The sequence below is a fragment of the Pyricularia oryzae genome, chromosome 2, assembly GCF_000002495.2.
Source record: "Pyricularia oryzae 70-15 chromosome 2, whole genome shotgun sequence".
NCBI lineage: Eukaryota > Fungi > Ascomycota > Sordariomycetes > Magnaporthales > Pyriculariaceae > Pyricularia > Pyricularia oryzae.
Genome location: NC_017850.1, coordinates 3,302,390 through 3,326,490, shown reverse-complemented (window position 1 = coordinate 3,326,490; position 24,101 = coordinate 3,302,390). Strand labels below are relative to the sequence as shown.

Genomic DNA, 24,101 nt, shown 5'->3' with positions numbered 1-24,101 from the left:
AAGATATCAACAGGGAGTGGTAGTAATTATGATTTGCGACAGGGTAGGTAAGGTGACTTACTACCTGGGTTGCTGGGGTCTACGGTAAAAGCTTAGCCAAGTAGCTGGACGGTGTCTTAATATCGGCACGTGATCGTGGCTGTTTGAGCAAGCTGGCTGGACGCGTGGGCGCTCTTGCCTGACGCACTGACCCACCTGCGCAGGGCAGCAGCTCAGCTCCGATGTGGAAACATGGTGAACATCACCGACGATAGCGATCTGAAAGTCTAATCCATCCAGATCACCACCCAGCAATCATCATAAACGCAATCAAGTTGGCTTGCATCGAACTTGAACACCTCGAATACAAACGATTTCGTCCATCGAGACGAATACGGCGACCTTCAATTCGAAGAACCAACCGGTCCCTCGCCGCACCTAACAAACGAACCCCCACGAACTCCGCCTGCGGACGACAAGTCCAGACAGCCAAGATGGCGCTCGACAATTACTACCACAACAAGATAGAGGCGATGAAGCTTGAGATCCTCAAGGGCCAGGCTGTACTCCGAAGACTTGAGGCTCAGAGAAATGACTACAACTCAAGGGTACGGCTACTGCGGGAGGAGCTGGGCTTGCTTCAACAGCCTGGTTCCTACGTCGGCGAAGTTGTCAAGGTGATGGGCACAAAAAAAGTCTTGGTCAAGGTACATCCGGAGGGCAAATACGGTATGTTGATTCCATCTGCTCCTAGTGGACAAGACCGACTACCTACGTACGATACGTATCGTGGTTCTCGCCGTTGACGCCTACTAACCTTCAACAGTGGTCGATATCGCCGACAGCGTAGACATCACAAAGCTCACAGTCGGCAAGCGTGTAACCCTCTTGTCGGACAGCTACAAGCTCGAAAAGATGCTTCCCTCCTCCGTCGACCCGCTCGTCTCGCTCATGATGGTCGAAAAGGTTCCCGACAGCACATACGACATGATCGGAGGTCTCGATCAGCAGATTAAGGAAATCAAGGAAGTCATCGAGCTTGGATTGAAGCACCCAGAACTCTTCGAGAGTCTAGGTATTGCACAGCCCAAGGGCGTCTTGCTTTACGGCCCGCCCGGTACGGGAAAGACACTGCTGGCGAGAGCCGTCGCGCATCACACCGACTGCAAGTTCATCCGTGTGTCCGGTAGTGAGTTGGTGCAAAAGTACATCGGTGAGGGTAGCCGAATGGTGCGCGAGCTTTTCGTCATGGCTCGTGAGCATGCGCCTTCCATCATCTTCATGGACGAAATCGATTCCATCGGATCATCTCGTGTCGAGGGTACCAGCGGTGGCGATTCTGAGGTGCAGCGTACCATGTTGGAGCTGCTCAACCAGCTGGATGGTTTCGAGCCCACCAAGAACATCAAGGTCATCATGGCGACTAACCGACTCGACATTCTGGACCCGGCGCTCCTGCGACCTGGTCGTATCGATCGCAAGATCGAGTTCCCTCCACCAAGCGTGGAGGCTCGTGCGGACATTCTTCGCATTCATAGTCGCAAGATGAACCTGACGCGAGGTATCAACCTTACCAAGATCGCCGAGAAGATGAATGGTTGCTCAGGAGCCGAGCTCAAGGGTGTTTGCACAGAGGCGGGCATGTACGCCCTGCGTGAGAGGAGGGTGCACGTCACACAGGAGGATTTCGAGCTTGCCACGGCCAAGATTCTGAACAAGCACGACGACAAAGAGGGTAAGTCTAATACTATGAAAGACCCACACAGGCCAATTGGTTGCATCGTGATGATTTGTATACTGACAAGATTACGTATCTTAGTGTCACTCGGCAAGCTTTGGAAGTGATTGTCGCATGCCAGACATTACGGTTTTACTTATTCTTACCTCACTTGGTCGTTTGGTCTCTGGTTCCCGCGGTGTGCCGGTACTGGTATACCCTGTACAATGGATACAATTACTTTAGACGGTGGGATGTGGGCGTTAATAAACCAAAAGCAGTGAGGAATGACATGAGCTACGTGTTTCAGGAAGCGCAGAATGCGATCTTTGAGCGGCAAGCTCAAGTCTGCCTGTTGCGTGGGGATACCACTAAAACCTCCACAGCACATTTGTTTTCCTAGGCCCCAGCTTCACCCAGAAGTCAAGGAACAGACTCCTGGAGGAATGGCCTAAATCATGTTCCATGCGGACATTAGTTGGGTAGGTCAAAAGTGCACGGAGGTCGAGACCAATTAAATGACTTTTGGACATCGGTGCATGGATGCGCTTACTGGTTGTTTATTGGTCTTACTTTCCACGACCTCAAGCACAAACCCTCGGCGCTTCCTCCAGCCAATTACAGCCAAGATTTGTAACCGCCGGGGCGACTTTTAATCTTCTTGGCACTCGATTGGCCCGACCATATGGAAGGACTTATCGTCATCGTGACACCTCAGGGACCTTTGGGTGCTGGCTTTCCATGTCAGGGGTTCTCCAAGGTGCTTTATTTCACCGTGAAACCAAGTCGCCAGGAATGCAGCATCATCCATCTCGTGCAAAATTCCTGGCCGGCGCGTAGTCCACCATACAGATGTCGGCACCACCCAGCTATGATGCACCATCTAGACCTTCAACTAATTAGGCAATGCTCTTTCCTTTGTGAGCTCGGCTGTCTCTAGGATGAACAATGAAACAGACCCTGGGCTAGCTTGAAGACACTTCGGTCCGGCGCGCAACACCCGATTCCCAGGGCTTATTGCCTGATTTGCACCGATGGACTGTTTGCTTTTAGGTCATCATCGCCCGTCACCCCATGTGGGCTCGGCACTCCCCTGGCAAGCAGCCAACGAAAGCCCGTACAATTCGTTGTGCCTCCACAGAGCCGCCCGAAAGGATCGTCTATTGACCTCGTTGAACAGCGTGCAAAGCGGAGCCACAAAGGGGGATCGGTCTGACGCCATACTAACCCTTTTGCGGGAGTCTTGGTTGCGTCTTCAGGATCTCCCGTGGTCACCGGTATGGTCTAGCGTTCGTCATGCAACGAGGGTCGACGTGGGGCTTGGAGATGAGGTGTTGTGATGATGGCTGTGTCTGCCTGGCTAGATGGCTACGTTGTACATATGGCTCATGGTCTTTAATAGACTTGATCCCCTCGTAATGCCATGTGCTTGTTGCTTGAGATGTTATACAACTCTTCTGGTCTGTTGCACAAGAAACCCCCTTGATTGATAGAATTAAACAACAGTATACACAGGTCAAACCACTGATATATCCTAGCCCAAACCCCTTGCGAGCACTGGATGGGTTATAGGAACTCATCATGACGACCATATGGAACCCAGAAAGAGTACTAGACTTACAGCGTATCTCCCCACAGCAAGAAGGATGGCGCTGCGTCGGCATCCTACCAGCAGAGGCAAGGAACACGGCATCCTCAGACACAGAGGGAAAGGCTGCCTCCAGTCCGGCCCGGTGCAGCCACCCGCTACGACAGGCCGACAACAATACAATCCGCCGGCTGCTCGCGGAGATGGCCCATGAGATGCCGGACCAGGTCGACTACAACATGCTCCTCCACTTAGCCCGCGCCTGTCTCTGTACAGACGCGTCGCCGGAGCCTCACAGGGGTAGGCACGAGGCTAGAGTCATCTACGGGTGGACGGAGATGATGGGCATGGAGGCGTGCCGGATCCGCGAAAGCGTGCGGTCGAGTCTGGGAAATCTGGGCGAGGAGGCGGCTCCAAAATCCAACTCTAAAACAGAATTCGGATCAGGGACAAACGCAGCCATCGCCGGTCCGTCTTCACCACAGCTTGACCATCCCTTGGACCTACCGGGGCGGCCCAGGCTCAAATCTGTCACGGCGTCCACCATATCCCAGCGCCGGCGAAGCTCCCCGCACAGCCTGACAACGCCATCGACGCCTTCGTCGACCTCGACGCACCTGACCATCTCGACGGCCCGCAACAGCGCTCACCACCCATACGCGCCGCCGTCCCCGCCCGACAGCGCCACCTTTCCCCCGACCGGCACCGCCAGCCCGACGGCATTCCCTTTCCCCCAGCTCCCGCTGTACCATCCTGTGCCCTTATCCCTCGCAGCACTCAATTCCGGCTCTTACCACACGCAGCAGGAGCAGGCGTCAGCCTCAACGACACTGCGGGCCAACGAGACACCGCCAACCCCATCGGCCATGAATTCCTTCGCGGCATCAGCCACATCAGACACACTCGCGTCGTCAACGCCCCAGTACGCCACGGTGCCGCGGGCAACCCACGACCGGGTACCTCCGCCCCTGGCCACCGCCACGACGATAGCGACCGACACCAGCACCATCAGCGCCGACAGCCTCGGGGGTGGGGAGCTGCGGTGCGCCATCATGTCGATGCCGCCACGGGTCGGTGGTGCAGACCGTAGCCTTCGGTCGCGGCCCCCGTCGGTGGGCGTGTACAGCCCGACGAGCCTGAGCAGCGCACCCGACATGGGCAGCAGACGACAACAACACCGTCAGTCGCTTGTCGCCAGGCACCACACGCAGTCGGTCCAGGACGGTGGCGGAGGGGGGAGGATTCGACACGCCTCATCTGTTGTAGGGCCAAGCGATGCATCTCGAGAGGAGGATGAGGCGATGAGACGGGAGATACGGGGGTGTGCCTCGGAGATGTCGGCCGTCAGGGCAGAGCTGGCGGCTATGCGCGCGGAGATGATGCAGGTATTGCAACAGCAGCAGCAGCAGCAGCAGCAACGGGATACCCGTAATGACGAGGAGCTCTGCCGACCCGCGAGCGAGCACGTCCCGACTGCAAACGTCTCCGAGGCTCTACTTGGCACATTTGCGGCGATTATGACGCTCCTGGTGACTAGTTATACATCGATGCTGTGGGTGGCTATCAATTACTTCTCCTCGGCGAGGCTCAGCAAGGCTGGAGAAGCTGCGTCTCGGTGTAGAAGTTTGTTAGCTTCCAGCGCATCAGTCGTCAGATCTCTCTTTGGGGTTTCCGAAGCTCAATGCGCTGGGGCCCATATCCATCCAGAGGCCGGGAGAAGGGGAGAGGGTTTCCAGTCAGGTCGAGTGCTAAGGAGGAAAGCCTCGATCGGCAAGATGGTATAACTGAAAAAGGCTGTCGCCGACATTCCATTCGGCAATGTATACTAGACTAGTACTGGATAACAGTTAGTGTAACCAGATAAAAGAACCAAAGAATGCATTTAATACAGCGCAAATAAAATATGAACATGACGCTTCACATCTAGTAACAGTTCCTGGAACAGGAATGGCTCCAAATGAGAAATGCGTCTTCCCCCCAGAAGATATTACCTGTATGCGCAGGAAAGTCTTACAGTACATAGACTACATCCTAACATAGGTAGTCTTCGCAAAATGTTGGTGTAATTAACGCAAAATCATAACGGGAAACTCCAAAATGAAACAACAAATATGAAATAAGTATCATCGAAGGGTATAATAAAGAAGCCACGCTCCTCCATCCTACCCGAAACCTATCAGTCAGATGATGAATTTATCTGGCCTTGACAGGTCTCAGAACTCAAAATCCCAAAGATTGGTGAATGAGAATCACAAAACAGAACTGCCCTGGGCCCAGAGATTCTTCCAAAACAAGTCCAGGAAGCAAAAATACCAAACCAAAATGCAGAAACAGAAACAAAGATGGTAGCTTCGCTAGAAAGATGTGACTGACTATCCACCCTGAAATGCCAACTTGTCACATTGCCCAGCAAAACCCTTCCAAATGTTTGACTTTCTTCCCCCGCACTTCTTTTGGATTGGACCGCCCACGAGGGCCAGCGTCTTCGATAAAATGATTACTAAGAGAAATAACTATTGTGATTTTTGGGTGCCTGTCTACGAGACATCGTGATGACGTAGGAGCGAGGCCGCAAATTCAGAAATGATGTACAGTACGACAAGTTCAACGATCAATGGTCTTCTGGCCAAAGAGGTCAAACGAATCTTATCCATATGGAGCTGCCCGTGCCTGGGCTACGGAGTAGCTGATGCACTGGTTTCAATAGGGACCACGGGGCTGGACGCTGTTGAGCATCCGGTTGATGACCTGTATCATCTGGGCAAGGTTCTTCAGTGATGGATCGCCTGCCTGGGTGTTGCTAATGCGCATGAAGACGGTTTCTATGCGAGTCTTGATGAGCGTGAGGATCTTGGGAGTGATTTGGCGAATGTCGGGCTCCTGTACAAGGTATACAGTGTTAATAACATGGCTAAAGTAACATCATATCTGGGGAAGTGAGTACTAACCAAGTTGCCAAGCATCGAGTGGAACACATAAACAACCATCTCAATCCACGACAGCTTCTCCTGCAAGCTAGAGCCGTCGAGGCTCTGGGTGATAGTAGCACCGACGGAGAGCAAAACCAGAGGAGGTAGCTTGCGCAGGAAGTCCGGGTCGTAGTTCTTGAGCACGCGGTCAAAAAGCTCCATGTCGTTCGGGCCACATTGGAGCCAACGCATCATGGCACCATCGTGATTGCCACTACTCATCATTTCGTCAAGTTCGGAAGCGAGACGGTCGATATCAGGGGTTTGTCCCTGATGAGGTACAAGCTGCGACGATCCGATTTGAGATCCGGATGCAGAAGCCGCAGTCTGAGACGAGCGCAGGTGGGTCTGGGACGGACTCATTGCCTGGTGAGCAGCAGATGCAGGGCTGTGGTAGGATGGCGCTGACACCATACTGCCAACGTGAGAGTGAGCATGGCTAGGCTGCATGGGCAAGTGCTGAGCTTTGGGCGGCGAGGCGTACTGGTGCTGCTGTGGAGAGCCATACTGCCGCTGCTGCGATGACAGGTGTTGACCGGGATGCTGGATTCCAGAAGACGAATGGTGTTGGTGAACCGGTGCCTGAGGAGCCTGCTGATGGAAGCTTGGCTGCGACTGCGTCGCCGCAGACTTCTGAAGCTTAAGAATTTCAGACTGGAACTGGCCTTGGGCGACAGCCATAGAGGCAACAGTCTCTGTCAGGCGGGTTGTCATGTTGATCAGTTCGTCTATCTTAGCAGCATCGGCACGTTGTGCCTGCTCAAGCCGGCTAATTTGCTCGCCGGCCTTGACAAGCTGTGATCCAAGCGATGCGATTCCGGGGGCAACGTGAGTACTGATAGTCTGCGCGACCACGTTTTCCACGTTGCGACTAACCGAACGAGCCACAGCGTCCCCGATAGCTCGGATTGTGTCTTGTTGTTTCATCGCAGTTGACACAGAGATCGGCAGCGATTTTTGGACTTCGCCCTGGATGGTTTTGGTGACCTGGCTGAGGACCTTGGTAGTGACCTGCTCCGAAATCGACTTGGCGACATCATCACGAAGAGCCGGAATCAGGCTGTTCTTGAACTGCTTGTGGACAATATGACTGAGGACTTCCTGGGTGTTATCGTTCAGGACCTTGGAAACCATGTCCAGCAGTACGTTGAACTTGGTGTCAAACTCGGCCTCCCGCTTGCCGAAGGAGTTGTCTAGCTTCTTGCCCATAGCAGAATGCGCCGCCTGCAGCTCCTGGACGATGTGATCCTTGAGACGACTCTCCATTGTGGCAATACGTGCATCAAGTGCTTCCTGGCTGATGGACGACTGAGCAACGGCAGACTGATTCTTGGAGTCGCCGTTGTTAGGCTTAGAAGTCGGGGTGACACGAGGAGAAGCAGATCCGCCGTTGGAAAGGCCTTGTTCCGCAGCTGCCGCGGCAGCAGCGGCAGTCTTCTTCTTCCTGCCACGCTTTTCAGACTTCTCGGTGGCCGGGGTGGGCTGGGCAGCTGAATCCTCGTCCCTCGACTCAGTCTTTGACTTGGCTGGTGTAGAGTCTGTTGCCTTGCGCGACGGGGCGTCGTCTTGGGTTGTCGAACCTGACGGAAGCAGTTCCTTCGCGTTGTTTCGAGAGACGATGGTTTTGACTGCTGGCTGGTGCGAGTCTTCGCCAGCGTGCGCATGTGGCGCTTCAGCAACTGCAGGGGGTGCAGGTGTCTTCAACTTCTCAATCTTGACCAAGCCGCCTTCCACAGCGTCGACAGGTGCAATAACCTTGTTTTCCCGAGTCCAACCAAGCTCTCCCTGCTTCACAAAGACGCATGTAACGCCCTTGGAGTGCATACCGTAGAGCTCAAAAAGAGCAGGATCATCATCGGCGCTGGCCAAGCTTGGGTTCGGCAGGATATCCAGACTGCGCAGCACTCCACGGTTGCCAAAGGAGTACTCACGGAGTCCACTAACAACTGCCGTAGACTCTGGAGGAGGAATGGATGAGTCTTGAGCTGTAAGCTTTTGGATGTAGTCGACTTGAGAAATAGTCTTCATGGTGTATTTCGGTGCCGATAGATGAAGGAAGTAGACCGAGTTGCGCGTAGGGTGGCCAACAACAATCATTCCGGTCGGGGGATGATACATGACGCTGCAAACAGCGTCAGACTCTTTGCTGTGCGGCAGGTTGAACTCTTGGACAGGCTTGCCGAGGGCAAGGTCCCAGAGCTGAAGCGTGTGGTTCTGCTTCATTCCTACAATCATGTACCGCAAAGCCCCCCGCTTCTGGTATGGCCGGAGCTTATCCAGGAGCAAGACAGATGTGGGCCAGGCCTTCTCGCCTTCGGGCGTGGTAGTAAGCGTCATCAAGGGCTCCTTGATTTCGAGTGAAGTCCGAGCGGGAAGACGATGGTCGCTGCCTTCCTTCGCAGCCGTCAAATCCCGAACGTCCCAGAACTTGACCCGGCCTGACTTGTCCAGTGAGACAATGGTGGAATCGTCCTGACTGAATGTAAAGTCCTTGCCTGCTTTTCCGGTGTTGATCTTGAGAGAGCACTCCTTAGCGAGCCTCTCGGTGTCCACAACCCTGTCGTGGCCCGATTTGAAGATACCGTTCTTCATGATCAGGCCAGGCCAGATAATGTTGATCGACTTGCCCCGGCCGACGGCAAAGTATTCCGGGTGATTGGTAGACATCCTAGCGCGAGTCTTAAGCACGCCTCCCGGAGCATCGCCCTCCTGCGAGCTAATGGGCGGAAGAGCAAAACCGTACTGCTCGGGGTGCGCATCTTCCAAATGGTCTTTCTCACCGTCCTTGACCTGGACCCAGTAGACAGTACCACTAATTCCAGTGCCGATAATGGCCTCTTTGTGGATGCTGCCGGCCTGGTCGCTAGGGGTAGAAGATATCGACAGGTTGAAGATCCGATCCTTGGTATCGGTGAACATCTTGGCATCGTTGCCGTCCATCTGGCGAATGACACGAAGGCCGCCGGCTTTGGACATGCCATACGCCATGTAGCTCTCGGTCGCTGCCACGAGGTTGCGATCGACTTGGTCGAATTCCTTCTTCAGTCGAGCAATGTCAAGAATGGCCTCTTCCCGGAAGACTGGACGCGAGTCCTCTTCAATATCCTGTACAGATATTGAGATCCAAGGTTTCATGGGAAAGTTGTAAACTTTGACCGGCGGCTGCTGATCTTCTTCCTCGATTACCACAATCTCATCCGCCGCAGCATTCTCCCAGCTGTCCGCAACTGGGGCATGAGCTGCCTCTTCGACAATGTCCTTGACAGCCTGCGCCACATCATCAGGAAAAGTTTCTTCGAGGACAGAGTTGTTACCCTCCTTCTCGAGCTCTTTCTTGATGGCTTGGGCAGCTGCGTGGGCCGATTCCTCAAACTCGCGCTCGCTCTTGGCCTGATGCATCTCATCAAGGTCCTGGGCAATCTCAGCCTGGGCCTTCTCATGTTCTGCACGTTCAAGAGCAAGCTGAGCCTCGTTGTCGGCTTTGCCAGCCAGATCATTGATCGCATGGGCAACCGTTTCCCTGCCGTTCTCCGGCTTGGGGGATACTGTGATGACGATGGGAGCCGGGCTGGTTACTCCAGCCTCTGCCACGTCATTAACCTTGCGGCGCGAATGCTCCGGAGTGGATGCAGGACTGCGCTCGCTACCGAGGCGCTTGTCGACAACTGCTGGCGAACCCGCTGGCTTCTTAAGGATTTGGATAGGCACAGAAGCCGTCTGCCCAGCACCGGGAGGACCATTCGTGATGTTTGGAGACGACGACTCCTTGACAGATCGGTTGAGAGGCGACGAGGCTGCCAGCTCCTCAAAGGGATTGGAGTAGGCAAACATGTTTGCCTTGTTACCCGTGGAGTGTGCGGCCTCGGAAGAAGCAAAGTCGCCAGGCCCTTCCATGTTTTGACCAGACCGTGGTTGCGGTGAATCCTTTTGCAGCTCTGTCTGCTCGACCGTATACGTGGCCTCGTTTTGGCTGGGCTTCGGGCGATTGAGCAGGTTGAGGAGGTACTGTTGAGATTCGGCGGACTGAGCTGTTGAGTTCCAAGACTGCGGCGCCGGAGCAGCCTGAGTCTGAGTCGGTGACTCGTGCTGCTCTTTCTCAGCGCCCCTCATAAGGGCAGCGAGAAGACCGGTCGGGTCCGACGGTGCAGGCGCTGGAGCATGTATCATGTCGCGCGCGGCTTCTTCTTGAGGTATATGGGTGTGGTTATGGTGAGCCTGGTTGTTCTCCTGGCTCTGGTTCGAACCACTAAACTTGAGCAGACTCAAGAGGCTGCCCTGGCGTTCGGCATTGTCTTCTCTGCCGTGTTGTTGATAGGACTGCTGGCCGCCGTACATTGAGTGTCGCTCAGCGTTGTTGTTGTGACCACCATAGAGACCTGGCGGGAACTGCGTGTGTGTGAAGCCGCTTACAGGCGGAGATGGAGCTGCGGGAATGTGCGACTCCATGATTCCAGGAGCAGCAGCAGCAGCATTGAAGGGCATTTCTGGGAACTGAGGGGGTCCGTAAGACTGCTGAGCTCCATGATACGGCTGATGGGAATGATGGTAGTTGCTAAACTGCGCAATCAAGTCCTGAGCCGGATCATGGTTTTGCTCGACAGGCTGGGACTCTTGGTTCGAGGTCCGGCGCAGCTGCGCCAGGAGCGACTCGAAGTTGTTAGCTCCAGTCCCCTCCATCTCGGATGGCACTCGGAATAGTTTCCCTTGTAAGAGGAAATACGAAACACGAGTATTATCGAGCCAAGCAGACGATTGTAGTAGAGAGAAGTTCTTGTTCGAGATGCAGTTCGTGGCGCGTCGAGTAAGGTAAATGGAGTGGCGGAAAAATTGATAGAACGTGGCGAGGCAAGCTCTAGGAAAATCTGAGACAGCCTCAAAAAAGTGAGGCGGTGGGTGAGATAGAAAAAAAAAAAGATATGAACGAATCAAATAACTCGCGCAAAGATAACACAATACAAAGATGCGGCAAGTAAAACTGCACCGCAGCAGAGAGCTAATTGCTCCGAACTGAGCCTGCACAAGATGGTAAGCAGTTCAAAGCAGCTCGAATTGGTCTCTGGATGTAGAAGAAGAAAAACAAACAAGCTCCGAGCGTTTGTGGGTTGGGATCGGATAACGTCGTAACCGCTGCCTTCGAGCTAACAATTTTGACGGAGTGGTTGGGTTGGGCGGACGTGCAGCAGCAACCTGAGCATGTCCGACTCGTGGAGCACAGCCAGTGGCTAGAATTCGAGTTGAAGTGGGGAACTAAGGTGGGGGATTCGCTAGCCGTCAACAGTTGTACCAATCGCGGCTTCTCGAATTGAAGGCGTGAGCGCATACTGTGAGACACTGGCCGCTTTGCAGAGTGCCAGACGGCGATATCAAAGCTTTAGCAGTGCGAAGCCAGATTTACAACTGTGCCATAAGGCGACTCAGTACCCCTTTGGGTTGGTTACATAATCAAGATCTCTTGAAGAAAGCATCCAGGCCCAATCTCAGATGCAGATAGGAGGGAGAGTTGACGCAGGAAGGCCCAACTTAACTGCAAGGCGACCAGTCGTCATCCATCAGCAAATAACTTTGTTCACGCGCCGCAAGCCCTGTCTGCTTTGTATCCATTGCAGCCGCAAACCCGTACAGAACTTTGCCCGAAAGCCTTGGGTCTATCCCGCAATCAGCGCATAACGTTCACCCTCGAGGGGCTTTCACGCACGCGACCAACCGCCACTTGGCCCACGGCCGCCGCATCCATGAGGCCTTGATACGCACCACCCGCACAATACGCAGCGTCCTTAAGCGACTAGAAAGTCGCCCTGTTCCGTGACAATGTTCTGCCTGCGCAGGTATGATCAACCCCGCTTGCATTTGACGTTTGTGATGAAGCTGCGAGTCTGACAACCCATGCCTTTGCTGCACAGCTGGCTCCCGCTCCTATTTATACCTACAAATGCCTCGCCCGCATTCATACTCCTCTTCTTCATCTGCACCTACTTCCTCAACAGGCCGTGCTTTTATTGCTCTTTCTTGCTCTTGATCCTCTTCCTGACGTCCTGCAATTGGAGCGACCGGTGCTTCTTCGACCTCTCCGCCAACTGGTTCCAGTCTCGCACCTCTCCAGTCGAACCAGATACGGGTGACTTGAGCGATGAGATCAAGGCCGCTGTGTCTGTGGCCGCTCATGTCGTGAACACCACAGCTGAGGCATTGGTGACGGCAACAGCAGAACACATTGCAAAGGAGCGCGCCGAGTGGACCGGTCTCGGCATGGAATGGCTTAGGGGTCTCTTGGGCAAGAGGGAATGGCGTATAGAGTGTCTCGATGTCTACGTACGGTTATAATGGGTTTTTTCTATTCTCTTTTTGCGGTAGAAGAATATATAACGTCTTGCTCGGCCTCTGCACCCTGAGCAGTATCTTGAATGGGGTGCTTATTGATCAGAGTCTGCGCGGCTGTGTACCGGTTGCATATATCATGGCGATGATGACTATTAAGGCTTCCGGGAAGATGTTTTGGACGATTAGGTATCTTATTCAGCCCGGCTTCGGTGCTAGTGGACATGAAAACCACTATTATAGAGTACCAATAGAGAACATGAATATAATCTATTCTCTTTGATAGGTACGTAGTTCTGAGCAGACGACTGAGACAGGCAAACGGCACAATACACAGATGTCGTGATCCATGATTCAAACACACTATGCTGCCTTCTTTTATACAATAGCCAGCGCAGTGTGAATTTATATGTCAGTCACTACATGAAGAGCATTCGTTATCAGGACGAGGTCTTGCCTCGTACATAAAGCAATTACCCGATATGTGGGTGAAACCTAGCGAAAGTTCGCACAAGGTCGGCGCAATGCTGGAGGGTAGCACAGTGGTGACTTACTACCAGAGAAATTTCAAACCACAACGGATGGCACCGAACCTTAGAATACTAGAGTTTTCAAATGTCTCTCGTAGTTTATTTTCGGGAGCATTCTGTCGGGCTGAGACATGATGGGAACTTCTTGGCTCGATGTTGTTAACTGCTGGAAGCCCAACAACCGAAAACCTGCATGAATACCTCGCGACCTTCCCGCATACGAAAAGCGTACAAGAGAACGACTGACGGATGCAGACTGATGTTGATTTCTATGATCTGTCACGGTTATGCTTCTAAAAGGCTACCAAAGATCGCCATCACCCTGATTGGATGCAAGTCGTTGTTGGTATTCACATTAGACCCAACTGTGTCGTTCTTTCAGCTGGTGTGCGTACCTACGTTAAGGCACGACACAGTCAAATCTCGTGGTCGTATGAGCTTGCGAAAACGAAACAATTTCTTTGTCAGATATGTTTGTTATAACGCCAAGAATCAAGCAACACTATTCCTGGGCCGACTTAGGATCCACAAACAAAGGAGACCCAAAGAAGCCCAACAATTATACCTAAATTGAAAACATTGGCTGACTTGGCTGACGACTTGACTGGTCGGGGTCTACGATCATGAGTACCTACCGGTATGTACCCAGGTACCTAGGGTCCAGTAAGTCTGCAAGCTGTACTGTACTATGCGTCCAAACAAAAGTGTTGCGTTCAGCCTCTGTTCCCAACTACAAGGGTAGAGTTGAAGCACTGGTGAGCTGGGATGAGACTGGTTGTTTAATGGCCAGTAGGTTGAGTCTTGATTGACGCCAAATACAAACTCAGGACTTAACGCTCCGGACATGTACCGGAGATAGAGGGCACGGCTTTTATCACGTCCTTCAGCCAAGCGCCCAAAAGTCAGTTGTTTCACCACCATCTTAAGCCGACCATACGCAGGGCGTCGTGCCTGGAATGGCTGACCGTGCTGGCGCGTGCATTTGGCTTGCATCCAAGATCAAGATACCTTGGCGTACATCGTTGTACTGTACCACCTACTGCGTGCATACCTGCGACGACCGCCGCGGGGTCTTTTTGTCCAGTGGGGCCTGGAACCATGCAGAATGGGCTTGCCGCCTGCCTTGTGCTTCACCGCTCAATGCAGCCGGTTTTCTGGGTGAGTGGAGACATCGAGGCTATCGATTGCTACAGTATGGGGATTTGTCATACCCACAGTCGCTGGGATAATCCATTCAGAGGCGTGCCACTCGGATCTGGCTTGTTGGCCCTCCACAGGAATGAAATCAGGTACGGAGTGCCAGGCCAGCCATGGAGGTTGGTTTTAAAACGCCGATACAGTATGCGCCTAGGCAACGTGTGGACTATTACGGTGTAGAACCTAATCAAGATCGACCAAGCTAGGCTGCTTTTTGAAGGACCCTACTACGGAGTAACCTAACGACCTCGCATCAATAAAAGCTCACCGCCCTTTTCGGATTACGGTAAGGCAATTATGATGAATTTGCCAAACTGAGGTGGTAGCAACACTATCAAGAGCATTTATCGTCCACAGCTTGGTCCAGTTTAGATGGAAGGGATCAAAGTTCTAGACCAGGCGGCACAGGCATGTTGGTGCTTTGGTCGGAATATGAATTCCGGGTTAATGGCGGATCTCTGGAGGGATTGGGTGAGAATGACTGAATATGGAATCGTAGAGTGTACTGGACCCCCTTGGGCCCCCGTTTCCATAATAAGTAATTACCTGCTCCGTAGCAATCGGTCAGGTGGAAGCAATTGAGGACCCTGACTTACCTGCATAGTCTCATTACAACACGCGGCCCCAAGCAATGCAAGGTCGGGAGGACGCGCCATCCGTTTCCAAGGCGTGCGCCTCATCTGCCAGGTTCCTTGGTCGATGCGATAAATAGAAGTAAATAGGCTGGCTTGGCTGGCCTAGGGTCAACAACTTCTTTGTTTGGCATACCTGCAGCAAAGACCACGAGGCACCGAGTACATGCAAGGCACCGTCAATTTAGGCTCTCAAAGCAGCTTGCTTTCATTACTCTGTGGTTACAAAAATCTGGTTATGGAAAAATAGTAATAAAACGGGTCCAAGGTGGGTAAGTAAGTGTTAAGTAGCTTCTGTTGTTCGTACTGCGACACAGTTAAAAAAAAAGATCAAATGAAAGATCCTGTTTTTCTTCTATTTTTTTTTCTTATACGACGCGTGATCTAGTCAAGGGTCGTAAGCTGATGGTTAGGTAGGTACCTGGTAGCGAAGATGTGCGCACGAAACAGGTATGTCGGTTGTGCTCGAGTCACGCAGACACTGCCTTGACTGCCAACTTGTTTGAAGACCCTGCGTCTCATCTCCCACAACTTGACGATTTACGGCGTATTGCCCTTGTAGTGTATATTATACTATACGGCATATGTTTGGTCTCTACCACTATTCCTGTATCGGTAGATTTGGACGTTTCCTGGAAGTTTCTAGGCTTTCCTGGAGCCGTCAACAGATCTCAGTTTGATAGATAATCAAAAGAAACTCGCCCCGTTTATGCCGTAGTAGCCCCAATCGGCAAATAACAAAGTCCCCTATAGAACTACTGTAACTTCAGACGACCTATATCGAACCGACCTGTATACGAGCCTTACAGTAGAAATCACCATTAATGTATTGTACGTGGGAATGTATATTCCTACTAAAAAGGTGTTTCAAAGAAATATCTCGTTGTGGACATAATTATAAAATATCTTATCTTAGCTTCCCGTACTAGAATTAGACAAGGAATGAATGTCCTCATATATTAAGTTGCGCACATGCTTTGCGGTCCCGTTGCTTGAATGCTGAGGACTTTGTTTGTACAGTAAATTACCTACCTACCTCAAGGTACAGGTACTTTACTCTGGGGACCTTGTCCGTCTCTGTGTCCTGGGTTCAGGACCCATATCGACCCACCTAAATCGCGGCTATGACGTTATGCACTTCTTGTGATCTTGTCTCGACATTGCCCCGCTTATTGCCCACAGAATGAAAAGGGGGATCGTAGAAGTCGCAGTGGCCAAAGTCTCGAGTTGCATCGGCTGCACGTCACTCGTTCCCAGCCTGTCCTCCGGCAGTGTTGTATTCTTCCCACCCCCTCACTGTCGCATTTCCCATCAAACTGCAGTTTCTCGTCTCGTCAACTTCCGTGGCCTGATCGAACTTACTCGAGCAATTGCCATTCCCAAGGCTGATGGCAAGGAAATATATTTTTTCCCGGTGGAGGTGGTATATAGTATCCATCCATTGGGTTTATGAGGTTTAAATGGCTATGCTCGATAAACCCTGGCCGGCAAATGATTGTTTCGCCCAAAGTTTGTGCCTTTTGTAACCACATCCATCCATGGTGAACCTATGACGGCGGAGCCCGCCAGTGACGACATCGCGAAAAAAAGGCAAATAAAGTCAATTCCGCCCCCTTACCCAGTATTCAAATTATAATGGCCAGACCTTGTTCAGCAGTTATTTTCAAATACCACACCGCTAAAATTGTAGGTACCTTGGTAAGGTACACATTACAGAATTACTACCTCATCAGTCACACTTGTTCCGTCCCGATTAGGTACGGTTGCTTTCGTTGGCTGCACATTACCCCCTTTTTTTTTATTCAGTCCATCCGGGGTTCTCGCTCCCTTTCTATCCTTTCAACCTCTCGCTATTACAATTTACCAAACTGTTCCTTTTCATCGCAGAGCACGTACTGCAAATTACACGACAAATACTTGAGTGGCACGAGCGGAGGTAAGTACGTGTGCATCACGTCAAGATCCCTTGCCCACAGGTATTCTTTCCGTCCCAAGGCGCCGATCCCTGTCAGCTTGCTCCACCAACTACCTCATTTTTTGATTTCCCACCAGTACCTAAGTACTCGGTACCTACCTGCACCACTTACCAGCCGTTCGCCATCCTGCCATTCGTTCGTGTTTCCAATCCCGTCTTTCAGCTCGCCCTCCTCAAACTGCCATCAACCCCCCCGGCGATCACCACAACTAATGATCGCACTAATCCCCTCCCGTCGAAACTAGCCTGGTTCCCTTGCCCCTTGGTGTTCTTGAGTACTCCTTTCTGTCGTCTCTTGAACCGTTTTTTTTTTGGACTTGGCTCTTAGTCTCTTTTAGTACCCTTCGTTTCTTTTGTTTTTACCTTTTTCCTTTTTTTTTTTCTGTGCCCTCCCCTGGAAATATTAGTGTCGCCGCCTTGGGCAAACATGCACGCGGATGCGCGCACACCTTGAGAGCCTAGGGATCCTTACATACACATACTTGTGGCAAGCCAATTGGCCACACGAGATCGTCGACTAAAGACTTTGTCTCGCTCCTCTAGAACATCCTAATCTTACCTGGTTATCCGTCATCACGATGTCGGACTCATGAGCACCAAATAAGCCCGCGCTGGATGGTCTATCACCTGTCGTCGAGTCGCCGCGAACTGACCTCCCCGGGACGATATGCCTCCAGAACAGCCGCAGCCACCCAGGAATACTGACCGCACGGTCCATTACACCATGAAGACCTCGTCGAGACCTGCCTCGACCCCGGGGCAGGGCAATACACCGGCCTTCCGTTCGGCCAAGTCCTCCACCACCCCGACCGCGCAGTCACCCTACTTTCCCTACTCAGTGGGCCAGCCCTACCCACCCAAACTCTCACCGTCGAACACCGCCGCCAACCGCTTGACTACGCCCCAAGTCAGCCATGATACATCACAGGCCCGGACACCGAGTCCAAACTACTTCGCCCTAGTTGTCGAGCCAACTCCAGATCCCAGAGACACATCGATGCTGCCCCGTGAGAATTGGAGTCCGGCTACGTCATCGGTCAAGTCGTTTGCAGCCGCCATCCCCAAGCAGCTTCCACTCGACGCCAACCCCGAGTTTGAGGCTTTCAGGAGGCAGGCAGACGCGAACAGGGGCGCCTCGGGGTTCAACCTGGCTACCTCTCACTTTGGCGTTGGTGGAGCCTGGCAATCAAAGATCGATACAGACCACGACACCTCGTCGTCGGGGCCCAGACGACCGCGTGTTCCTAGATGGCACACGCACGGCAGCAACATGTCTATCGGATCGGTCTCTGCAACGCGGGCACCTGGCACGACAGTGGCTCCGTCAGTAGCCGCCCTTGAGCAGCAGGGACGACAACCACCACAGCCATCACGACCTTCTTTACCGTCAAAAGCATCCTCCGTCGGCGGATACCACCCGTCAGCAACCCGCATGGACCTCGACATGGACGCTAGCAACCTACATGATTCAGCTTATGTGTCCGAGGACTCGAAGAGAAACTCAGAAGATGTGCCCATCAATCCGCCATCACCTCGTCAAACATCTTTCTTTGAGTCTCCGGTCCCGTTCGAGTCAAATACGGATCACAGAACATCTTTGTCGACCAACGAGGATCGACACCCGCGATTGTCTGTACCGCAGGGTAAGCTCGACCCACCTACTCCGGCGCCACAGAGCAGACCAGTCAGGGCCGGTACTCTGCCGAATCCCGCTGCCGATTCATCCTCACCTGCCATGATTCACCCGTCTGAGCTCAAGGACATAATTCAAGATTCGTCAGCCGATGACTTGTTATTGCTGGATTTGAGAGTAGCTACTCTGTACCAGGCCTCGCGAATTGAGGGCGCTCTCAACCTCTGTATCCCAACGACACTTTTGAAACGGGCAACTTTTGATCTGCAGAAGCTTCGACAGACGTTTCAGACCGACGAGCACCAGGACAAGTTTGCGTGTTGGCAAGAGACCAAGTTTCTGGTGGTATATGATGCTCACTCTGCCGATACGCGCGATGCGACGTCCTGCATCAACATGTTGAAGAAGTTTACCGCTGCTGGATATAATGGTAAAGCCTGCATCCTGCGCGGCGGATTCAAGGCATTTGCGGCGGCGTACCCGCAGCTGATAGATCGACGTCACGGAGGAGAACGGGCTGGAAAACCAAGCTTGACGCTCAAGTCGGGCAACGATGGCGAAAGGCCGTCGGTCGCCCCCGTAATTGGTGGTGTTATGCTGCCCACCGGCACCGACGCGGTTCCTAATCCTTTCTTCAGCAACATCCGTCAGAATATGGACCTTGCCGATGGTGTCGGACAGATGGACATTTCTGTGCCTGCCAGTTTGAACAACAAGGGCCTTCCTACTTGGCTTAGTCAGGTCGCTGAAAAGGCTGATCACGGAAAGCAAGTTTCCGAGCGGTTTCTTACCATCGAGAAGAAGGAGCAAGCGCGAATGCGCAAAGCTTACACGGCCTACAAGTCTAACACGTCGTCCCTTACGCCTGGTTCGAGTACCGTTGAAATCTCGGGCATTGAGAAAGGGGACAAGAATCGATATAATAACATTTTCCCATTCGAGCATTCTCGCGTGAGATTGGATGGCCGACAGCAGGGCGAGAGCGACTACATCAACGCTAGCCACATCAAAGCGACCAGGAGTCACAAGAAGTACATTGCCAGCCAGGGACCGCTACCTGCTACTTTCGAGGTTTGTGCAATGTTCTTGTCCGTGTAGAAGTCATTGGGACTATTCTGCCACAAAAAATTGCGTTGACAGGCGTGACTGACATTTCTGTGTTGCCATTAGGACTTCTGGTCGATGATCTGGGATCAAGATGTACGCGTCATCGTTATGCTCACAGCTGAGCATGAGGGTGGACATCTCAAGTGCCATCCGTATTGGCGGGAAAGGGAGTTTGGGCCACTGAAACTCCGCTCACTAGGCGAGAAGAAGGTTTCCCTTGATATTGACAAACCCCAATCCACCTCGGACAACAGCAGCCAAACGCCTAAAAATCAGAATGCGAGCACCCCTGGGCCACAGAGCACCCAGAAGCAGGCTGTCGCCGAGGGCCGGCGGCGTGCCAACACCACCACCACCAACCCGTTGAAGCCCGACAACGAGGGATTCTTCAAGGCCCAAGCTCAATCTCCTCAAGAGGTGCCGATTGTAGTTGTTCGCAAGTTTGCCCTCAGCCATGGTGCTCACCCGTTTGCTCCAATTCGCGAGATCACGCACCTTCACTACTCGTCGTGGCCAGACTTTGGCGCCCCGGCACAACCGAGCCATCTCCTTGCACTCGTGGAACTCGCAAACTCAATGCAACTCGCCGCATACCCGGTTGATGTGAACTCGGCGATAGCCAGCTCTGAGCGTGCTGGAAGCCGATTGTCGTCTCAAAATAGTGGCAGTCGCGATTTTGGTGGCTCGAGCGCCAGCAAATTTGGCAAGACCAATTCATGGCCGGACGAGCCTCTGACGGACCCTGACGCGCGGCCCATGCTGGTGCATTGTTCTGCTGGCTGTGGCAGAACGGGTACTTTCTGTACAGTAGACAGCGTGGTAGACATGCTGAAGAGGCAGCGGCAGCGAGCAGCCCGACGACTAAGTGCAGCAGCTGCGGCCCGTGAAAAGAGGGTCCGGCGAGAGGGGATTAAGCGCAAACTCGAACAACGGGACATGGACGGAGATGTGTCAATGGCGGGGATCGCTGCCGAGGAAAAAGACCGGAGTCTCAGGCGGGATAGCGTCAGCGTCAGCCCCACACGAGCATCGTTCACAGATTCGCCCTTGTTCTCCTCCCCGCCCAAATTTCCATTCCCAAGCATCGCCGAAACTAGGGAGCTGGGAGGCAGCAGTTTCAGCGGCAGTGATGAGGGCACCGGCTACTCTTGCTCTTCATCATCCGACGAGCAACAGCAGCAGCCCTCGCCGACGAAAGGCGCGTCAGAGGTCGTGTCTATGATTGGGCTGGACACAGCTTGGATGGACGACGACAGCATTGACCTGATCGCAGCCACGGTGGAAGAGTTTCGAGGCCAGCGTCTCAGCATGGTACAGACCATTCGTCAATTTGTACTCTGCTACGAGACTGTGCTTGAGTGGGTCGCGCGTCTGCAGCAGCGGACACACACTGAGGGTGAGGGCGGACTGCCGTTGTTCTCTGCGGCGTCGGTACCGGGTCGGGTGGCGAGGTCGAGGATGCGCAGCGGGAGTGTGCAGGGTGAAGCGAAGCAAGCTGCGTAATAATTACCAGCCGCTTGGTTTTGCACAGTATGCATGGCAAGCCCTTATGATAATTCTTATATATATCCCCATGGGTACTGGCATGTATCCTCGTCGTGTGCGAGGGACTGGAGCTTTGTCATTGACATGACTCTCGGATGTCATGGCCCTTTCTACTAGCAAGCATAGCAGGCGAGTATTAGAATGGGGAAACACTATGATAATCTTGCTTTCAAGTTGCCCTATTTTTTTATAATGGGCGATTTTTTTTTCTTTTTCTTTTTCTTTTCCTGCATATGCCAAAGGCATTGTACTAGGTAACAAACAACACGAATGTTTAGTACGTTGCAGGAATTAGGGATTGATTTCTTGTCTTTTGTCCTTTTTTTTTTTTTTCTTCTCTTCTTCTTTTCTTCTCGTCTTCTTTTCTTCTCTTCTTCATTTCTTCTTTCTTTATTTCCTTCTTGAGACGTATTTCTTTACTGGTTACCTCTATTCCTTTGGTTCACATTCGGATGGCGTTCTGGTGTGGCTGTGATGTAGGATCTAAGTCCTTCCAAACTCACTGCATCGATATCCCTTTTTTTGGGCGTTGGGGGGGCAAAGGACAAACGGGCTTTTATCCCAGGTTTTTGCACGAGGCTTGGGGCATTTGGCATACAAAAAAAGACAAGCATATTCAACAGGCCAGGGAGGTTTTGGGGGGGTTTTGATGGATCGTCGGCTTGGGACATAATACTCTCGGTGACAAATGCGACAGGTACTTTATCGATTCTTTGTTTGTAGAAACACGCTACTATATAAATACATTCGATACACGAGCACCTGATTACGATTACTGGCCGTGACTCGGCAACTGGACTTGTGCAATTGTATATAAACGAGCGCTACGGAAACAAGCAGCCAGCTCTATGCGGTGCCTCCAGTTCTTTCACTTTTGTAGCCGATAGACGCACCCTCCGCTTTGTTTCAGGCGTCAAGGCTTTTTGACCAGTTTGTAAGCAAGTAGAGATGGGATTGTTTGATGCCAGCTGTTACTGGGTGGTATGCTGACCGCAGAAAACTAGCAAGCTCTTTGAGACTATAGATACCGGTAGATGCATGTCAAGTCCATCTGCTTTCGACAACCACAGATTATTTATTACAGGGATCCCATGGTTGACGCTGGGGTTGCCTTGTGAAGTGGTAGTCCTTGGCCGGATCCGCCTGGTGGCTTTTGTATGTAGATTCTCGGAGCAGAGCTTTACTGCTTTGCTCCCAAGTATTTCTTCTGTCTCTATGTCTAGTTTGACTTCTGGTATCAACCTCGGGCATCATAAAGTCAGACTCGAGCTCCATCACAGCTCATCGCGCGGCGCCGCCCTGTCCCTCTCCACGCCCTTCCTGCTGGCGGCCCTCTCCTCGCGGTCAATCCTGCGGTGCAGCCGCTGCATGTTTTGGTGGTGCTTTTCCCAAAAGATGCGGGCGGCCCGCCCGTCGTCGGTCTCCTTGACCAGCCGCGCCTCGATGGTGAAGTTGATGTCCTTGCTGCCCTGCTCGAGCAGCGGTCTGCTGTGGTCCGTCGGCCAGGCCACGACGCACGTGTCCTTGGCTCTTGTGGCGACGTAGCCGGTCAGGTCTTTGAACGCGTCTGTGTGGTAGATGTGTTGTTGGAAGTTAGTTTTAAGGCTACGATTTAGGGAATCTTTTTGCTTTAGTTTTTCTGGCTTTTTGTCAAAAGAAGAAAAAGAAAAAGAGAAAGAGAAAAGAATTTCACCTTCGCACTTGCTCCCTTCGGCAACCCACAAGGGCAGGAACTGATACAGCTCGCCGGGTGCCGTGATCAGCACCTTGTGCTCGTCCCTCGAGCCTTCCAAACTCTGACTCGAGTCCACCACGCCCTCGACGACGACGCCGCTGCCGCCGCCACCCAGCCCGGGCATCTTCTCGGCCTGCTTCTCGACGACCCTGAAAAAGTGCCTGCTGCGGCCGTCCTCGGTCTCGAGCTGGGCCCGTATCCAGCCCCTGGCCAGGCGCGGGACGCGGGCCCAGTCGACCAGCAGGACGTCGCGCCGCGGGCCCTTGACGTTGACGCCGTCCCAGCTGCCCGGGTAGACGCGGCCGGTGGCGAGGTCGCGCACGGCCGGGGCGTAGGCTCTCGCGGCGGGATCGGCGTCGAGGTCGGAGAGCTTGTACTGTCGGGCGGGAAAGGTGGCCGAGGCGCGGCAGAGCTCGTCGAACTGCATCAGCGGCGAGTCGTCGTGCGGCCAGGGCTTCTCCCAGCGCCAGCCGGAGACGACGCCGTGCGCGGTGATGTCCCAGTTGAACGAGGCTGCGGCTGGGGTGGTGGAGGAGAGGAGGAGGAGGAGGAGGGCGGGGAGTAGGGTTTGTGATGGCATGGTGTGGTGGAGGTGTTTCATGAGTTGGGGTGAATGGATGCTAGTCTAGATGCTTTTTCTGGGACAGATTTGAGGCTTCATTTTTCTTTGCAGTTGGTTTCTCTGCGAGGGCGGAGAATGGCGGGATTGTGTTGTATATAAAATGAACATAGATGCGTAACTCGGCAGTAAACGTCCGGGGGTCTTCGGCAGTTGGATGGAGGCATATTAGGCTGAATCTACAAAGGCTGAATCTAGACCAAATCGTGGGCTTCTAACACGTGTTTAATTCCCGAAACTTGGCATAAGCCACTGGGTGATGTTTAAATACAAGTACAAGTAGCCGGCTGCTGCGCTGCTCAGAGGTGAGAAATATGTGAAGGGAGTAACAGGCACATGCTGGGAGGCTGGACCGCGTCACGCTGGCCACCATGTCTACACATTCACCATTGAAAGGCTTCACTTTATCATCACTTAAACAGTCACGCAGAACCGCAGTGACTACCAAGGTACCTGGCCAAGTACTCTATCAGACTGACTGTGAGGTAGCCAAGGTAGTAGAGACAAGGCAAAGAAAAGTGGGGGAGGAGGAAGGGAGGAGGGAGGAGGAGGAGGGGATA

At 52.9% G+C, this 24,101-nt stretch overlaps 9 protein-coding genes across 10 annotated transcripts; 5 read left to right on the top strand and 4 right to left on the bottom strand.

Moving 5' to 3' along the window:
• Positions 1–473: 473 nt before the first annotated feature.
• MGG_01380 (26S protease regulatory subunit 8) lies at positions 474–2,151 on the top strand (the record flags this gene model as incomplete). Its single annotated transcript, XM_003714271.1, has 3 exons — positions 474–708; positions 806–1,718; positions 2,007–2,151. 3 exons carry the CDS (start codon positions 474–476, stop codon positions 2,149–2,151), a joined length of 1,293 nt encoding a protein of 430 aa, XP_003714319.1.
• A 473-nt stretch (positions 2,152–2,624) lies between these two features.
• On the bottom strand, positions 2,625–2,948 carry MGG_15686 (uncharacterized protein). Its single transcript, XM_003714270.1, has one exon. It carries the CDS (start codon positions 2,916–2,918, stop codon positions 2,754–2,756), a length of 165 nt encoding a protein of 54 aa, XP_003714318.1. The 5' UTR covers positions 2,919–2,948; the 3' UTR covers positions 2,625–2,753.
• Positions 2,949–3,277: 329 nt separating this feature from the next.
• Positions 3,278–3,823, top strand: MGG_14777 (uncharacterized protein; the record flags this gene model as incomplete). The annotated part of the gene is made up of 1 exon (XM_003714269.1): positions 3,278–3,823. A coding segment is annotated over one exon (546 nt), but the record flags the coding sequence as incomplete, so codon positions are not given.
• A 114-nt stretch (positions 3,824–3,937) lies between these two features.
• MGG_15685 (uncharacterized protein) lies at positions 3,938–4,472 on the bottom strand. The gene has a single exon (XM_003714268.1). It carries the CDS (start codon positions 4,438–4,440, stop codon positions 4,075–4,077), a length of 366 nt encoding a protein of 121 aa, XP_003714316.1. The 5' UTR covers positions 4,441–4,472; the 3' UTR covers positions 3,938–4,074.
• Positions 4,473–5,003: 531 nt separating this feature from the next.
• MGG_01378 (uncharacterized protein) lies at positions 5,004–11,434 on the bottom strand. Its single transcript, XM_003714267.1, has 2 exons — positions 6,233–11,434; positions 5,004–6,164 (listed from the first exon to the last, which is right to left on the bottom strand). Exons 1-2 carry the CDS (start codon positions 10,928–10,930, stop codon positions 5,985–5,987), a joined length of 4,878 nt encoding a protein of 1,625 aa, XP_003714315.1. The 5' UTR covers positions 10,931–11,434; the 3' UTR covers positions 5,004–5,984.
• A 268-nt stretch (positions 11,435–11,702) lies between these two features.
• Positions 11,703–12,849, top strand: MGG_01377 (uncharacterized protein). The gene is made up of 2 exons (XM_003714266.1): positions 11,703–12,078; positions 12,154–12,849. Exons 1-2 carry the CDS (start codon positions 12,062–12,064, stop codon positions 12,572–12,574), a joined length of 438 nt encoding a protein of 145 aa, XP_003714314.1. The 5' UTR covers positions 11,703–12,061; the 3' UTR covers positions 12,575–12,849.
• Positions 12,850–15,360: 2,511 nt separating this feature from the next.
• On the top strand, positions 15,361–16,042 carry MGG_15684 (uncharacterized protein; the record flags this gene model as incomplete). The annotated part of the gene is made up of 3 exons (XM_003714265.1): positions 15,361–15,377; positions 15,681–15,758; positions 15,976–16,042. 3 exons carry the CDS (start codon positions 15,361–15,363, stop codon positions 16,040–16,042), a joined length of 162 nt encoding a protein of 53 aa, XP_003714313.1.
• A 531-nt stretch (positions 16,043–16,573) lies between these two features.
• MGG_01376 lies at positions 16,574–21,574 on the top strand. Of its 2 annotated transcripts, XM_003714263.1 has the most exons (3): positions 16,574–16,863; positions 17,446–19,606; positions 19,706–21,574. In XM_003714263.1, exons 2-3 carry the CDS (start codon positions 17,570–17,572, stop codon positions 21,143–21,145), a joined length of 3,477 nt encoding a protein of 1,158 aa, XP_003714311.1. In that variant the 5' UTR covers positions 16,574–16,863; positions 17,446–17,569; the 3' UTR covers positions 21,146–21,574. The 2 variants fall into 2 exon arrangements, with proteins under 2 accessions (XP_003714311.1, XP_003714312.1); XM_003714264.1 differs by lacking the exon at positions 16,574–16,863 and having other exon boundaries at positions 16,976–19,606.
• An 887-nt stretch (positions 21,575–22,461) lies between these two features.
• Positions 22,462–23,502, bottom strand: MGG_01375 (uncharacterized protein; the record flags this gene model as incomplete). Its single annotated transcript, XM_003714262.1, has 2 exons — positions 22,462–22,754; positions 22,881–23,502. The coding sequence occupies 2 exons, from the start codon at positions 23,500–23,502 to the stop codon at positions 22,462–22,464; spliced, it is 915 nt and encodes a 304-aa protein (XP_003714310.1).
• Positions 23,503–24,101: the final 599 nt, after the last annotated feature.